The sequence below is a fragment of the Crocodylus porosus genome, unplaced genomic scaffold, assembly GCF_001723895.1.
Source record: "Crocodylus porosus isolate Cpor-Errol unplaced genomic scaffold, CroPor_comp1, whole genome shotgun sequence".
NCBI lineage: Eukaryota > Metazoa > Chordata > Crocodylia > Crocodylidae > Crocodylus > Crocodylus porosus.
In genome coordinates, this window is record NW_017728917.1 from 1474531 (window position 1) to 1492097 (window position 17567).

The window sequence follows — 17567 nt, forward strand, 5'->3', positions numbered from 1 at the left end:
TGAATACAGTAAGATATGATTCCTGAAGAGCATATCAACCTAATCCAAAGAATACATTATTTAGAGGTGTACTGAAATTCTGAGCTTACTGTAATTGAATGCAAAATGCCAATTGCTTTCGGTGAGTTCAGGATTCCACCCAGAGAATGCATTGTGTGCGTATTTTAAAAGATGCCTATATGACATGTCATCCAAATGTTAGAGACTTTATCTTTTGTGCCATGTGCCATCAACACTTCTGTCTCTCAGTAAGGGTTGAGCATGCAGCCTATTGGAAATGGGCCTTAAAATAGAACGCTGAACATTAGGGTAGTGCATCACAAGGGATTTTTCTATCCGGCATATTTTATTTGTTCTACTCAAGGGGCCCTCGCTCTTCTCTTTCCTTTTCATGGTGATGATGCTTCTGTGAGCAATTTCTTTTTTCCTGAAAGAGCTTAATATTGTGTTTTAGGAAACAAACACAAAAATGAATTTCAGCTTTTAGTGGATCAAGTCAGTAACCGATGGAAGAAAGCTTGTAAAAGGGAAATGGAGACCACACAGGATACAGAGAACATAACTGCTGATGAAGAGCCAGCAGGTACAGGTGAGCAATACTATTTAATATAAATGAAAATAAAAATTTAATTTATATTAAATCTATTAGGTCATCTCTCTAAGTGACCAAAACGTATAAATGGGGTTAACTGCCCAGTGTTGATGTAGGCCATGACTTAAGTTAACAAATGCATACTTAACATGAAGCATCAGACTCCAAGGACTGTCCTGAGTCTAGGTGCTCATTTAGGCCAACGTGGTTAAGGTACACCAGCTTCTGTAGCCAGTGATTCCTCAGCTTGAAAGATGTGGTACACATGCACCTCTGGGTCTGCTGGGGAGGGCCTTTGCCACAAGTCTGAAGTGTGGCTTGAAGTCTCATCCCTTGATTCATAAGAAGTACCAGATGACTGGCTGGGCAGGGGATGTAGTTGTTTCCATGTGCTCTGTGCCCAGAAGGGAATCCAGCCTGAGCTAAGTTGCGCCTTACAGTAAGGGGGGAAGGGGACAGAGTGGAAGGTCTTTTGAAATCATTGACAGTTTGTCATAGGACAGTCTATACCTTATTAAAATATGCCAGTGATTGCTGATGTTCCTGGCTTGCATATATTGTGAATTTGATAGGTGGGTGGTGACCAGAAATTAGATGTTTGTATTAATTGGGAGGTGAGCAGTATAGAATCAAGGAGTAAACATTGCTGCTTCCGATGCAACTCTTCCTACAGTGTATGGCCATGCTATATTCTGCCCTTTGGATTAATTTCTTTTTGTGTTTTGTTTTCTCCATAAAAAGAGGAGAAAATACGATGACTGCAGTTTATAACTTGTTCAGCAAGCATGTTTTATGGAGTAGCAACAACTTCCAGTGCATGGATGTTGTCTGTACTATCCATAAGAACGGAGAAATGCCCATGGGTGCTGTTAGCTGTCTCATAGTTGGTTTGTTCAGTTTCATTTGTTTTGTTGCTGCTTGCTATGCAGTGTATGCATATCTTCTGACTTGTGCGGGGGGTGTGATATAGGAGAGCGCTTCCTAGCACCTGACAGCTCACCTCTGAATTGAAGTGTGTCATTCCAGCCCACCCCTGGAAAAGGTTTGCCTACCCATTTTCTAGGATAAGAGTTCATCAGTAGGCAAAATATTAATCAAACATAATTTGATTTGGGTTTTTGACACACATTCTCTAGATATGTTGTACCTTTCTTTAAAAAAAGAAAAGCAATCCCTTGGTAGACTGACATTTTTATCTTTTCAGCAGCATTAGCAAATAAACCATCACATTTGTTTCACTGAAAACCATGCTATTGCTTGAGCTGTAAAGTTTCCAAGCTGTAAAATTGTCATGTATTTTGATTATAAGGTGAATTTGTATCAGGAACTATGGAGCAGAGCTGCCATATTTTGCCTATTCACTATTTAAAAAAATATATATATTTTTTTATGAATGGAGGCTAGCACACACTTAGTCTCATTACATTTTCTCCAGCACTCTGTTTAAGACAGGTAACAGAGGCAGTTTCTTCTTTGTGGTCTCTGGTTCATGGTGGTCTCATTGTGAGAGAAGAAATTGGGCCATTTGTTGCACTGGTGGTAGAGGTCTTGGCACAGGCAGGTAAAGACAGGAAATTGGTATTTGAAACATGATTTAAAAAAAATGTGCTGGCTTCAAGTTACAGAAACAGAAAAACCGTAAAAAGTTAAATTTAACTCTCTATTAAGTGTTTATCTTGTAATATTTCTGCCAGGGGAAGAAAATATTAAAAAAGAGTGTACAGCTTTGATTTGTGCAGTGGACCAGCTACCCAAAACAGAAACTTCTCATTGCGAGAGAATCGAGTTTCATAATTTGGCTGAAGACCAGCGATCCCTTTCTCCTGCCTTCTCACTATCATCAGGATCAACAAGCAGGTTAGTGACTAACAATTTATGAATCCCTCTTCCTTTCCCTTCCCCCCCCCCAACTTTGCTCTCGCCTTCCTGATTGACATTATCATAGCTATGAGAGAAAACGTGGCAAGTCTTGTGATGTCAGTGAAATCCTGCAACATCACTCAGGGTAGAATTGAGTTTATAACTGTGGTTCCTACTCTGTGGTTTATGATCGCATGTCAGTTCTGCTCCTTGTTTCCAGCTGCTAAACTGCTTTAAAGACCAGCTGGAATACATTTTAATCATTTCTGAATATTAATCCTTATGTAAATAACTGCCATCAGGATTATGTGACATCATAAGTTGGAGGGGAGCTGGTCTTTTGCTTGTAATGGGAAAGAACATCATCCATAAGACTTTATCATACACTTTTTCCCCTCCCTCTTGCTGCTTCTTTCATTTGCAAAATTGTTTTTTTCCAACATTAAACCCAGAGAAGTTCTGTTACTTGGGTATGTTGTTTCATACCCATTTTAGTGGTGGGTAAATTGGAAGGCAAAAAGGTTAAATGACTGAACCAAGCTCTCTCACATAGGCAGTGGCAGAATGACACGGGGACCCAGGAATCCTGACTGCTGGTCTCCTGCTCAGACTATTAAATCACATTGCCTTTCACTGAGCCTCTTTTTTGTGCTTGGTGGGAGAAAGTTTTTTGTAGTGTTGAGTAATGACTTGAAGATGCTCTTATAAATTATGTAATAAACTCATGCTCTTTCAATAGGGATAACATTTTTAGAAGAAACTCAGCTGTTTGTTTTGGGGGGTTTTTGGTAGTGAATTACTTTGTTAATGTGAAACCTTCCCTTCGTGTGTTAAAAATAAGTTTATTATCTGTTTAGGATGTTTACTTGTTACACTGTAATTTGCCATCTGCTTCCATGTCAAGTAAGAAGATGATCAACGCCCAGATAAAGATTCTTTTGCAATAATGGAACCTATTGCCCTGCTTTCTGGTGGGAGCGGACAGATCGAATGTAGCTGTTAATTTACTTTTCATTTTTCTTTTTCTTTTTTCACAATAATTTTGGTTTTGGCTGTGGTGCTAACTTGATCCAGATACCCGATTATAGCAGGACTTAAAGAAAAATGTCCCTTTGCATTCTTTTTAAAGAAAGAGGCTTCCTATATCTAGAATCTGAAGGTATCCACAGGACATTGTGAAAGCTCAGACAGTAGAGTAGCAGCTAGCAAGGACTGGAACCTTTCTCCTGCTCCCCCTCTGCTGTGCTGTATCACTGTTTCTTCCTCCTCTGATACCAGAAATTCCAGGTCTTTGTCTTGAATTAGATCAAAGCTGTCCTAACAACCTTAGGGCATGACAGATTTAAGAAGACCCCTTAGCAAATGTATTATTTGCTAAGGCATTACTGGTCTCTAGGGATTTATCAGTGGCACTTGAACCCAAGTGGATACCCTATGTACCCACCTGGTTTCAAACATCCGGTCACGCGCTCTGCGCCCCCGGATGTTTGAAGTTGTCTGCCCGTCCGTTCCTGTGATTTCAGTGAGTTGATGTTGTAGACCCGAATTGTCTCTCCCCAATCTTGCCCGCCACGACTTTGATCTTATCACAGTGGTGGGGATTGACTGTTGGCACTCCTCGTACCGGGGACCACGGGACGTCTATCTTCTGCAAGGCTCCTCCTTCCCTCTACCTCGCCCTTACACACCTTGATGGATCTCGATGGTCTTTGGTCACATCCCTCTGATAGTTGGGGCTTGGTGCCCTCTTCCCAGTAGGTTATAGGAATCCGGTTAAATACTCCCCCCCTTCTGCTCTCTTCCCTTCTACCAGCTGCCTGGTCTGGCTCCAGCTACACCCTGTTGGTGCTCTATACCTCTCCTCCCCTCCAACAGTGGGTAACAAAACAAAACACAAAATATATCACTGGCAGAAACACCAGATACCAAGGGCTGCCCTTTGCCCCTCTTTGTGCCTGCTCCTACCGCCCGCTCTGTTGCCACCGGTTGCAGTCTCTCAGGCCTTGACCAGCCTAGCCTTGGTCTGGGGTCAGCCTACTGTATTCTCGGTGCGTCCCCTCGGTGGATCTCCCCCACAGCTCTTCTTTGGAGCAGTCCGCTCCCTCTATGATCCCACTTGGTCTGGTGATCTGGCTTCTGCCGCCTCTTATCTTCTGTGGGCTCCTCCAGGTCTCAGTATTCTCCAACCCTCCTCAGCTTCTGCACCTCGACCTTGCTTCCTCACTCCCTGCCTTGTTGCTGGCGATGACATTCTCCTGTAGGGTCTTGCTCACTCCACCGGGGCTGCAGGCTGCAAGCCCCCGTGCTCCTCCTCTGCTCTGAGGGGACTCGGAGAGTGCTTCCCCCACCGGCACTCCTCCTGATCTCCTCCCCTCGGGGCTGCACTCAGATGCTTTTAAGTCCCCCAACCGGCTCCTACAGCTGTGGCCATCAGTTGGCCACAACTTTATAAAAACGCGGCTAATGAGCCACTTGGGTTGCGCCGCCACTTCTAGTTTCTCTGCGGTGCTCTCTAAATGTAGGAACCTTTCTATTTGCTTTTCTTTTCTTTCTCTTTTTCCTCCGCCCTGTTCCTGCTCCCCGGGTTCCTCCCGGGCTCCCTGGGGTTTTCCCCTTGGCTGCTCCCCGGGACACCCTAATTACAAGTTTAGAGAAGTGTGAGAGGGGAAGCAGGAGTCCCTCCCCAGTGTAGCCCAGATCCTGATACTTAACCCAGGAACAGAAACAGGCAGCAGCTGGAGAGAGACCTGAACGCCGACACAAAAGCAGGCTCAGCAGTTTTGCAGCTGCTTGAGCCTGCATATCAGCGAGAGCTGGGAGCATGGCTCCCGAGCAGCATGGGTGGCTCAAAAGGCAGCTGGGGATCCAGCTGAGCTGGGGCCGCGGAGGGAGGAGCAGAATGCCAGCTGGGAGACACCGGCCTCAGAGCTAGTAGGCTCCAGCCCCAGCCACCATGAGAAGGAGCTGGGCGCCTCCTGGAGGACCCTGATGGGTGAGGCAGAGGGCTGCCCCAGAGGCCAACGGGGCCAAGGGAGCTCCACTGAGAGGCAGTAGCCTCAAGGGATGCCGCTGGGAAGCGGATGGGCTCTGACCAGGAGGACGGCTTCTCAGGCTTGCAGGCATCCCCAGACAGTCTTACAGCAGGCAGAGCATGGGGAATCGTGAGCCCCAGGAGGGGGAAGTAGACAGCGCCAGCTGGAGGGACCGGAGTGACGAGACCACAGGTCAGCCGGGCCCCAGGGAGGTGTTGCCAGAAGAGCCGGCAAGGGCTGGACGTAGCTAGTAAGATAAAGGGGACAGACAAGTCTTCTCCAAGGAGCTGAGGACCCAAAGAGAGGGACTCTCAAGAGCCTGCCAGCAGAAGCTGGTCATCTTCAGCTGAGTTCTTCAGTTACAGTTTGACCCAGGATGGAGCAGGTTTAGTTTCTCAGGAGAGGGGAAGCCGACCCAGAGACGAGGGATGAACCCCTAAAGATTGATGGTCAGGAAGACCCGACCCTATCAAGGTGGGCAGTGTGGGAAGACCTGTGGGGAGCAGCATCTACCCAGGCTGAGGACGTGGTAAGGGTGGGGTAGAGGGGAGGTTTGGAGCCCCACGAAGACACCCACAGGGTTGAGACCCCTCCGGGTCCTCCGACAGGGAACTGCTTCCCCACCAACAACACCGAAGATGTGGCAGGCGAGAAAAGGGGGCACCGGAATAGAGTTTCATCCTGACGTCACTGTGGGGCAGGGCACCGACGAAGAAGTTCCCAGAGCTGTACAACACCTACCAGTGACAAGAAGCACGCTCACTCCGTCTCTCCCACTGGCCCACGAAGTCTTTATCACAGAATAGCCTCTAGACTGCTGTATAAGGTACTTTACTGTGACCTGGCACGTTGGGTTCAGATCTCCTCAAGCAGAAAATAAGTTTGGATATGGGTCCCTGTGCCAGGTTGGTGCTCTAATCCTGAACTCTTGTATAAATTGAGAGCCAGTGGTATCGATTCCTTCTGTGCTTTTAAGGTTTGACGTTGCATTTTGTGTGGAATTTGCTTTGGAAGGCTTGTTATAACCCTGCTTATCAGATGGATGAGTGGGAGACTACCTGGTTTCTAGGTCCTGGCAGGGTATAGATTCTGTTAAGGCTCAAGTGGCTTCCACGTGTGTTTAAAAGTAGAGCTGTGACAGCTTTGATGTTGAAAATTTTAAGCACCTCTAGTATTAACTGATAGCTGAGTGTGGGGGTGAGGGGGGGGGTGAGAATTGACGTTTTTGACTTTTGGTGTAAGTGGGTCCAAGACGCTATGGTGACATAGTGTTGGTGGGCACTGCCATTACTGTACAGTAGCAACGAGCTACTGTGCAGTAGGGCTGGAAACAACCCATGCAGTGCTGGGACTGCACAGTACCAGTGGTTACTGCACAGTTGCTTAGTACTTGCTAAAGCAAGTAACAACTGTGCAGTTGGGTGCATGTGTAGACGTGCCCAATGTTGCCTAAGTCTTACTTTAGGCATATGAATACAGGTGTAACAGAGAGCCTGGGGCTCCTGTTACTTTAAGGGGAGAAAGGGAAGCAGATGGAGTCCAGACAGCTGAGCAAAGGCTAGCCACAAGAGGGAAAGCAGCAAAACAACATTGCTGCCTAGGCAGGGAGTTGCCCATTAGTAGGATGAAGGAGCATGTCTGCAGCTGGTCAGGAGAGCTCTGCCTGGGGTAAGTTGGCTGCAAGGGAGCAGGCAGTAGGGACAAAGAGCTATGAGTGCCTATTGCAGAGCTAGCTGCTGTGCAGTAGGACAGTAGGAGGGCAGAGCCTGGCTTGGGTAGCAAGAGGACGCTAGAGCAGCAGTCAAACTGCCATGGCAACCAGCTGTCAGACCCTAACGAGCAGGGCTGGAGTACCACCTGACTGGAAGAGGCAGGGTTTGGACAGCATAAAAGGCTGAGGCCTGACCCAGGTCAGGCAGTTTTACCCTGCAAACTCCTGTTCAGAAAAAGTGCAGGAGGATACCTGGCTGACTTTTGAGCTGCCCTACGGACTGCCAGTATGCCACTGATGACTTGGAGCAATGCACCTCAGGGTAAGGGGAAGCCTTGCTGCCCTAACTGTAAGCTATTGTTGATGCTTGGACCTAGAGCAGGTTTATGTTGTATTATTGCCAGCAGGCTTATTTTTCATTACATTTTAAACCAGCAGAATTATCAGGGGTTGGTGGAGGTCTCAGTTGTGCCTCGGGGCACGAGAGTGTTTTGAGTCCTGCCAATGCTAAAGGCTCAAAACCACAGAGCAGGCTGAAGCCTAAAGGAGGTTGTAACTTAGCAAGACGTTGAAGCCGAGCATGGCTGGAAGCCAAACAGGGCCATGGGGCCCAGACAGAACCAAAGTAGGCTCAATGTCCCGAGTAGGATCGAGACAGAGCCAGGAGGCCCAGACAGAGCCAAGGTGGGTTCAGTGCCCTTAGCAGGATGGAGACAGGGCTAGGGGGCCCAGATAGGGCCAAAACAGGACTTAAAGAAAAATGCCCAGGACGGGGCAGAGACAGGGTATATGAGACAAGTATATGTCTCTTGTCCCCGAAGTCTATGAGACAAGATCTGGGGCCTGAAAGCCCCAGTGAGCCTGGGCTAGAGGACTCAGCTAGAGAAACGTGGTTGAGGCCAAGAAGACTGAGGCCCTGACAAGGGGAGTGCCCTGTGAGGCATGGGCACTTCTGTAGAGGTGGTCGGAGATTATGAATAACCCTTTAAGGCTTCCTGGGGGCACATGGATGGGCTGAGAGGGCCCACTTATTGTGAGGCCAGGATTGAACCCAGCAGGGTTTAGGAGGGACCTACTGGTTGCGGCTTGTGCTAAGACCTATTAGACAACCTCCTTTTTGATCAAATAAGTACATCAAGGTGTGGCAGGAGAATGATAAAGGGTAGGGTACCCTTGAGTTGGAGCAGGGAAAGGGTCGCATGGTCACCAGGGGAGTGTCGCTACTGCTCCTGGAACTCAACCTTGGCCACATGAGGCCAAAGAATTTAAAGACTTGCTTGTGGTGATATTTTAAGTTGTCTGAGGTGAAATTAGTAATAAAATCTTCTGGCATGGCTTTCAAAAGTGCTATACATCCTTAGTTTCCATCAAGATCAGTGAGAGCTGTGACTCCTTCAGGGTCTTTTGAGAATCAGGCCACATGCATCTCATGGTCCTCACAAGAAACTACTCTCCTGTAAGAGTGACATTCAACAAAGAAATAGGCTTATAATCACAGGTCTGTGTGAGATTGGTGGAATTAAAAGAAAAAATACAGTTCTATAAAATATCAGGTACAATAGAGATATGTTGTGAAGGGGAAAAAAAGCAGACAAGGTAGAGAATAAAAGCAAGATAGATTGTTTTTTTTATCCTTTTCAATAATAAGACATTTTCAGTTCTTAAGAAAAAGGTGGAGGTGGAGATAGAAGGGCTTCCAAGAGCAATTTAATATGACAGAAGAGGAAATCAAAGACAAAGTTAATTAATGCAAGGGGATTTTAATTCTTTGTTTCAATGTTGAAAGGGAGGATATGGGATAGATGCCAGAAATAAGCACGTTTCCCAGGAATGGAGACAGAAATACTGGCAGAAATAGCTTTCTTGCCAGGAGACCTGATTTAAAAAAAAAAAAAAAGGTGCTATTTGTTGAATGTCTAGTCAGATAAGGATAAAGAACATTTAATAAAAAAACCACCAAACCAGCAAAGCTTAAGAACTGGGGAGAATAGTTTTTTGAAATAGCAGATAGCTCAGAAAGGCATTATACTAATACAATTTTCACATAAGGAAGGCAAAATACAGAAAAGTTAAATGCCTGGCGCTCAATATTACGAGAAGTTAGTGGCTGCTGAAAGAGAACCAAGGACTCCAGTCTTCCTCCACTCACTGATCATTGCCACAGCCAGGATTAATAAACTGGATTGCAGAAGCAGTTTCTTAATTAAGCTAAGGAGCCTTCTTTTAAAATGTAACGATAACAATTTAACATTTCAAATGGATGAGGAGGAAGACTGAGCAGTTATTTGTTTTCCATGGTGCCCACAGGCAGTTATATCAGCCACTTGTGGTCTGTTCTTCCTAGGTAAAAAAGTCAGCGTGATTGTTATTGAAAATGTGCTGGATAGCTAGAAATTCTCTGTACCTGTAATCGACTGTTTTCCAATTGACTGGGTAGAACCTCTGAATTGTCAATCTCCTTTATAAATGAATATTTAGAAGAATTATCCACCTTTTGTTCTTAGTCATTGTATTTTTATTCAGTTGCGCTGAGTCTGTTGTAGGTTATTGCCTACAAAACCTCATGCTTCTGAACCAGGTAGTTCAGGGGTGGGCAATATATGGCCCGCAGAGTGATTTTGTTCAGTCTGCAGCGGGTCCCTCAGCCCTGCTGGGCAATGCTGAGACATCCTTGCTCCATGCCAGTTTGCAGCTCACCCTGGGATGCCCATGCAGTGGCAGCAGCCCCCAGCTCTGCAGGCTTGGTGTGGGGCACAGTGAAATGGTGCGGGGTGATGGAGCCAGTCTCCATGGAGGCAGCGTGTGGCTGGGCAGGGAGCTGCATCTGGGGCCAGGGACTGGTCTCCATGGAGACCCGGCCCAGGCCCTAGATGCAGCACCGTCACCGGGGCTCCCACTCTACCCTGTGCCACTTCACCCTGCCAAGCTGGTGGGCCTGGGGGCTGCTGCTGTTGTGCAGGTATCCTGGGGTGAACTGCGGGCTGGCATGGGAAGGGGTGCCCTTGTACCACTTGCCTCCCCTGGCCCTGGCCTGCTCCCGGCTGCTAAAGGTGGTGGGGCATGGAATCGCCACCGGGTCCACTCCCTTCCCTCTGCCATCCTGCATGCCCCAGACTGGGCAAGGGGAGAGGAGTGGGGGTAGGTTAAGTTGCTCCCGAGCTTCCTCGATGGGACTCACAGCCCTCTTCTCCTCCCTTTTGGGTGCTGCAGCCCCTGAGTGAGGCCTGGTGGTGGCTTCCAGCTCTGTCCCAGCCCCACACTGTCACCACCCCGAGATCCTGGCCCCAGCCCCAGATGCATCTCTGAGGAGCTGTGTGGGCAGGGAGCTGCATCTGGGCCTAGGGCTGGGATCGTGGGGTGATGGCAGCATGGGGCTGGGTTGGGGCAGAGCTGTGCGCTGTTCCCTGCACACCTCTGCCTGTGGAACCCACACCCGTCGCAGGTAGAGGTGTGCGAAGTGGGCCCTTTTCCATTGAAATTCAGCCTGAATCAGGGTCAGCGATTCGATTCGTTGATTCAGATCACTGTCCCTGATTTGATTCAGCTGAATCCAAATCTGAAGATTCGATGTTGATTTGGAGAATCAGCAGTTCAGACATAGACATAGCTTTAACAGTTTTTTCTGCATACCTTGAGGTAGCAGGCACAGCTTGTGATGGCTGCAGTGCTGGGGTGCATGGAGCGTTCCGCAGGAGTGCGGGGGGGTTCTCCATGTGCTCAGCAGCAAACATGGAAGTGTTCTGGGTCTGCCCGGGAGCATGCTGGGGGCCTCCCCATGCCTCCCTGGCTCAGTGACTGGCAGCAGGGGGACCGCAGGTGCCCCCCCCAGACCCAGAAGGCACCAGTCACTGAGCTGGGGGTAGGCGTGGGGGGGCCCCCTGGCATGCTCCCTGGCAGACCCATAAGTGGACTGGAAGTGCTTCTGGTCCACTTCTGGGACTGCTGCCAAGCATGCTGGGGAGCCCTCCCATGCTTCTGTGGGGTACTCCATGCGCCCCAGCATTGCGGTATTTACAAGCCTGTGCTACCTAGAGGTATGTTGAAAAAAACATTTAAAGCTATGTCTATGTCTGAATCTCTCCGAATCGATTCGGAGGATTCTGATTTGATTCGGAGAGATTAAAGGGTCCCCTGGTTTGATTCGGATTTGGAGATTCAGCCATCAAATTGGGCTGAATCTCTGCCGAATCGAATCGGGGACCAAAGCTTTGCGCAGCTGTAATTACAGGGGTGTGTGTGTGGGCAGCGGATCATGGTTCTGACCCGGCCCTGGCCTTGTGCTGTCACTGCCCTGTGACCCCACCCTGTGATCCCAGCCTTGCCTGCCGCTCCTGCTCCAGAACGCCACTGTTTGGTGCCCCATCCCATATAGGGAGTTTTGGTGAGTTGTTGCTGGGGGGAGGTGGGAGTACTGACCTAGCTTGCAACACCTTACCAAAATAGCCTATGTGGCCCTTGGGCCCAAATAATTCCTTACCTGTCAGTTAGTGTCTAAGGTGCTACCTTACTTTTTGCTCCCTTTTTTTAGTCTTCAGACTAACAGACTAACCACCTTGTTACCAGTCATGTGTGAGTAATGGCAGTTGTATTGTCATATTAAAAAAAAAATATATCTAAATGCATATTCTTTAGAGCTATCAATTATGTGACACATGCCATCTACAACTTGGGCCAATGTAATTTAGTGGATCCAGAGTGTGGCTGCGTAGAGCAGTTTGTCTGTAGCTGCTAGCAAAAGCAGTGTATGATAGAGTATTTGGATCAAATTGGCCTTGTGCAAGTTTGACACTGGAATACCTGGCTTTCCTCTCCTTTTGTCTGAGATGATTGGAACAAAATAAAAAAGCTTCATCTTCTGTCTCAGATGAGCAGTTGTATGTTTTCCCAGGTTGTAAATTAGCTTCCATATTGTAGTGCACACAGTAGGCTGCCTGCTTCGCATGTTTATTTGATGAAGAATAGCATTTCCTTAGGGAGACTTGGACCCTGAGTATTTTCTATACCGGTGTTTAACAAAACCATGAACATGGCTTTTAATTATACCCTTTGCATTTAATTTTTTTTGTCAGTAAAAACTTTATTTTCTTGAGCCTAATTTGCCACTGACACAGGTTGTTACGTAGCCCATCCCATTCTGTCTGCCAATAGGAACGTCTTATTTCTGTGCTCTGTAGACAACCCAACTGCTGTCTCTCATCTTGTGTCAGCTTTCCGTCTTGTTTGCTGGACTAAGTGCAGCTGTGTTGGCTCTTTTAGTGTGCGTGTTATTTGCTTGGAGTTTTTGGCTGTCTGAGGTGTTCAGTTTTTCTTGGAACCTCATTTTTTTTTAAATCTTCAGCCAAATATACCCCAAAGGCTCTGACTTGGCTTCAGTGGACAGAGTTTGTGAACCCAATAAGCCAACAGGTCTAGTTTGTATAGTATTCGTAAACTGGAACCCAACTGGAAGCTTGTTTGCAAGTCTTGGTTGGAGTCCAAGTCTTGTGACTTTGCACTGAGGGACTGTGTTTCCGAAACGCTGGGTGTGGCTACGTGCACAAGTCATGTGGCTGAATAAATTCTGGTGCAGTTCACGCCAGAGTTTATTGCTCCCAGGTGCTGCGCTTGCATGTGTGCCTGGGACTGCAGCATGTCGAACCAGGGTGGAGCAGACCTTGCTGGCAGGGGCCCCTGGGGATCAGCCTGCCAGCCCAAGGCTGCTCTGACCTGGATCAACGTGCAGTGGAGGCACCGGCTGGGGCATGAGGGTGCTTCAGTACGGGGCTAGCTGGCAGCTCTCACACTGAAGCACCTTCATGTCCCAGCCAGCCCTGTCAGTGTCTACATGTGTGTTGTGTTGGAGTAAATAATTCTGCCATAGGATAGTACTTGTGCTGGGCAGTACTAACCTATGGCAGAGTTAACAAGTTGTACTAATAGCACCACACAAGCTAACTAGTCAACTCTGCAGTAAATGACTTGTAGACACACCCACCGAGTCCAGAGGCCCCTAGTAGTCCTGTTACTGTGTTGTCCTAGGTCTTTCCTCACTATTTCATTTCCATGGAGAAAACTGTGGAGGAGAAATCAGGGTAATGACATGAACACAATGTCTAGTTCTCATTTGTTTTATTCATTTTCTCAAGTTCAAGCTAACTTCGGCAGTAAGACTCTGAAAAATTTGAATTTTAATCTGATTCAATGAAAACCGTTTCTTAGGAGGCAGGAAGATGTTGGGTTGGCTCTGCGTAAAGAATCTTAAGTTTCTGTTATGTTGCAAATTAATTTTAGGAAATATGTCTTAGGGGCCATCTCCTGTATCTGTTAGTGTCAAAGCGGAACTTAATTCACGTGGATAGAGGTGCACCAATACATCGGTCCCGTATTGCATCAGCAGTAATGTAGGTAAAATTGTCAGTATTGGAAATCGGCTTTTTTTGCCTCGTGGCCAACAACGTGGCCAATAAATGCCCCGTGCATATGCACAGCGGGGGCAGCATGCACAGGGCTGGGAGTGCAATCTGGTGGCTTGGAGAGCAGCATTGCCTGGTAAGTCTGGTGGTGGGGTAGGAAAGGGGCATGGGGGGACATCGATGCCATCAGCAGCACCAGGGCACAGAGCAGAAGCAGAGAGCAGCGCTTGCTGGGCAGGAGCCATTCTCATAAAGTTAGGTTCACATATCTTCAGGTTTTTTCACGATCTCCATTTCACTTCTGTTTGTTCTTTTTAGACCAGAATGGAGATAATTTTAAATAAAAAAAAACCCCATGAGCATCTGAAATATGTAGACAATTTTGTTGGAAAAAATTGTAAGCGTTATGCACGCTTTTGGAAGAAACAAGGTTTCTCCCTCAAAATTTAAATTTGCAAAACAGTGGAACAGTCATCTTTTCCTAAACTATCTTTAGCAGTTTTTTAATTCCAAAGGATGACGCTTAGGGAACATTGACTTCCTTGTATGTTTTTTTGTCCTGAAGATATTTGTCTGAGGTTTTGGAGTGCATGTATTGATATGTGCTAGGGAGGACTGTTACATTTTCTTTAATAATCAAAATGCAGGTGTTTCATTAAATTGGTGTTTATGAAATATTTAAATTGGAAAATGCTGACAGTGTACACGTAACACCTCTTCCTAGATGGCAGTTTTTTTGTTACTTTAACCATCCATTGAATGCAGTAAAGAACTTTCCTCGTCATCATTCTTTTGTCATATTGCCTGTGTAGAAATATCTCTTTACAGTGTAAGGACACAATAGTCCTTCCCTGTCAAGTAGCTGAAGTATATGTTTAAAGACTGCAGCAACTGTTAGTAGAGGTAAAATGTTTAGACATTGTTTTAGATTTGTGGCAGTAAAAAAAATTAAGTACTGTGCTCTGCTGTTGAAGTTGTAGATGCATGTTATACAGATAGTTCCTGACTGCAAATGTGATAGACGTTGAAAGTACATTATAGGCAGGATTCCTAAGAAGTGGGATGCTGTTGTGATAATTTAAGGTGAATTAAATGCATAGAGTTCTTGCAAGTGACTAAAATAACTGGACTAAAATAATTAAAAAGCCTGGGAACAGAGATAAAGCTGACCAGATGAATTCATTCAAACATGGCCTTTGCTCTGATGGCTTCCCTCACTCAAGGAAATGCTCGATCTAGTATCTTCCTGGCTAGAAGAATTTAAAGCCTCAGCAAATTCCCTTAAGAATTTCATAGATTTCATAGACATTAGGGCTCACCTTGGAAGATCAAGTCCAGCACCCTGCCCCAGGGGCAGGAAGTCAGCTGGGGTCACAGGATCCCAGCAAGATAAATGTCCATTTGACTCTTAAAGAAATCCAGAGTATGTGCTTGCACCACTTCTGGCGGCAGTCTGGTCCAGGCCTTGGGGGCTCAGACTGTAAAGAAGTTCTTCCTTATGTCCAGCCTAAAATGGTCTTGGAGAAGTTTGTGACCATTTGACCTTGTCATCCCATGGGGCATTTTGGTGAACAGGTGTTGCCCCAGAACCTGATGTACATCCCTTATATATTTTTATAGGCAGCCACCAGGTCCCCCCTGGGCCTGCACTTTTCCAGAATGCAGAGTCCCATAGCTCTCAGCCTCTTTTTATGAGGCCTGTTCTCTTGCCCTCTTATCATGCACATGGCTTTCCTCTGGACTCTCTCAAGCTACTCCGCATCCTTTTAAAGTTGTGGAGCCGAGATTTGGATGCAGTACTCCAGCTGTGGCCTCACCAAGGCCGAGTGCAGTGGGAGGATGACATCCTGGGATTTGCTAGAGAAACATCTATGGATGCAAGCCAGAGTTTTGCTCGCTTTGCTGGCTGCAATATCACATTGGTGGCTCATATTCATCTTGTGGTCAATCATGACCCCCAAGTCCCTTTTGGCCACGGTGCTAGCAAGTGTAGCGCTGCTGAGCCTATAAGCATGCTGCAGGTTTTCCTTCCCAAGGTGGAGAACCTTGCATTTTTCAGAGTTGAAGGCCAACAAGTTTTTGTCTGCCCATTTTCTGAGCCTGTCAAGGTCGGCTTGGATCACCATCCTGTTCTTGGGTGTGGACACTTTTCCCCAAAGTTTGATGTCATCAGTGAACTTGGCCAGTCCACTCCTGACTCCAATGTCCACATCATTAATGAAGATGTTGAAAGGATAGGCCCAAGGGTGGAGCCTTGGGGGACCCCACTAGTCACGACACACCACAGCGATTGGCTTTCTTCAACTACCACTCTCTGGGTCCGACCTCAAAGCCAATTCCCCAGCCAGCGGACTATGATGTAGCCAAGGCCGCAGTTGGCCAGTTTTTCTACAGGACGATCGTAGGCTACCAGATCGAAAGCCTTTTTAAAGTCAAGATATATGACGTCAATCTCTTCTCCTTTGTCCAGTGGATATGTCACCTGCTCATAGAAGGAGATGAGATTGGTCAGGCAAGACCTACCTGCAACAAACCTGTGCCGGCTATCCCTCAAGAGCTTGCCTTTAGCCAGTTTGTCAAGAATGGTCTCTTTGATTTTCTCCAAGATGTTCCCAGGGATAGAGGTCAGGTTGATGGGCCTGTAGTTCCCTGGATCTACTTTTCTCCCTTTCTTGAAGATAGGCACCACATTGGCCTTCTTCCAATCTTTGGGCCCTTTGCCTGAGCACCACGAGTTCTCGAAGATCTGTGCCAGTGGTCAAGCTATGATGCTTGCCATCTCCTTAAGTACCCTGGGGTGCAAGCTGTCTGGGCCAGCTGACTTGAAGATGTCCAGCCTTTCAGAGTTCCTGCACATAGTCAGCATTGATGAAGGATAACAGTTCTCCCTCACCCTGGCCGTCCCATACCATATTGAGCAGTGCTGTCCCCTGGGGCTGGTGAAAAACTGATGCAAAATACTCATTGAGCATGTTGGCTTTTTCCTGGGCATTGGTTGTCAGTTGACCCACATGGTTTAGCAGGGGTCCAGTGTTACCCTTGCTTTTCATTCGGCTCCCCCCATATCTAAAAAAGGACTTTTTGTTGTCCTTGATACGTGTAGCCAGTTGGAGTTCAGTTGCAGCCTTAGGTTCTCTGGTTTGCTCCCTACAGGTCTGGACCAGTGCAGAGTACTCCTCGTTTGGGGTGGATCCAGGTTTCACAACCTTGGTAACTGGGTTGTGGAATGGGGCACAGAGGAGGATGTGTTCCCCATGTTTTATAGAAAAACTTTTGTGTCTCATTTCCCTTGTGTCCTTTGGAATGGAAATCTGATACTCTCAGGACCCTCAGCGTTGCATTTAAGCATGTTGTGCTTCACATTATTTTAAAAAAAGCTGTACGTTGATACTAAATGGTGAATTGTCAATGTCAGAAAGTGTTTTCTTGAGCAAAAAGCTCTTAACACATTGACAACTTCCTTTAGTTGACAATCTGTGTATCTGTTTGATTTTACCAACTGGAAAAAATGTAGGTCCACTTGAACTGGAATGATTCAGAGCTGCAGTGAGTGAAATTAAGCTTTAGAAAGGCACTGAAATAACAGTGGCAGTCTTGGAGAAATGGTAGTGGTGAACAGATCCTATGTTAAAATAATTATGAGAAGTCTCTGAAATCTGTTGTCCTAGAATGGAGTTTGCATATGAAGGAGAATACACTTCTGTTATCCAGTAGAACAGAGCAGAAGAGAGAGATTTCTGATCGTGAAAATAAAACTGTCTTTTAACCAAAGCAAGTCAGGTAGGTACATTTGGGAAGTTTTCCCCATGTACGTATAAAAATTAGCTGTTAGGATGCATTTGTTGGCCAAACTTTGAAAAGTTGTGGTGATTAAAAAACAATTTTTCCCAGTATTTTATTATATAAAATTTCATGTAATATTTTCTGTGTGAAAAAGAATAAAATAAAAAAAATTGAAAGTGGTGGGTTGGGGAGGAAGC

At 46.6% G+C, this 17567-nt stretch overlaps 1 protein-coding gene across 2 annotated transcripts in view; it reads left to right on the forward strand.

Annotated features, from left to right (window-relative positions):
* Positions 1-17567, forward strand: part of RAD18 (RAD18, E3 ubiquitin protein ligase) — a 119301-nt gene that overhangs the window by 55542 nt on the left and 46192 nt on the right. Inside the window, exons 10-11 of one of the 2 annotated variants that reach the window (XM_019536581.1) lie at positions 455-583; positions 2287-2449. In XM_019536581.1, coding sequence (XP_019392126.1) covers positions 455-583; positions 2287-2449 — 292 coding nt within the window. Of the gene's footprint in view, positions 1-454; positions 590-2286; positions 2450-17567 lie in introns of both variants that reach the window. The other variant, XM_019536579.1, reaches the window with a different exon arrangement.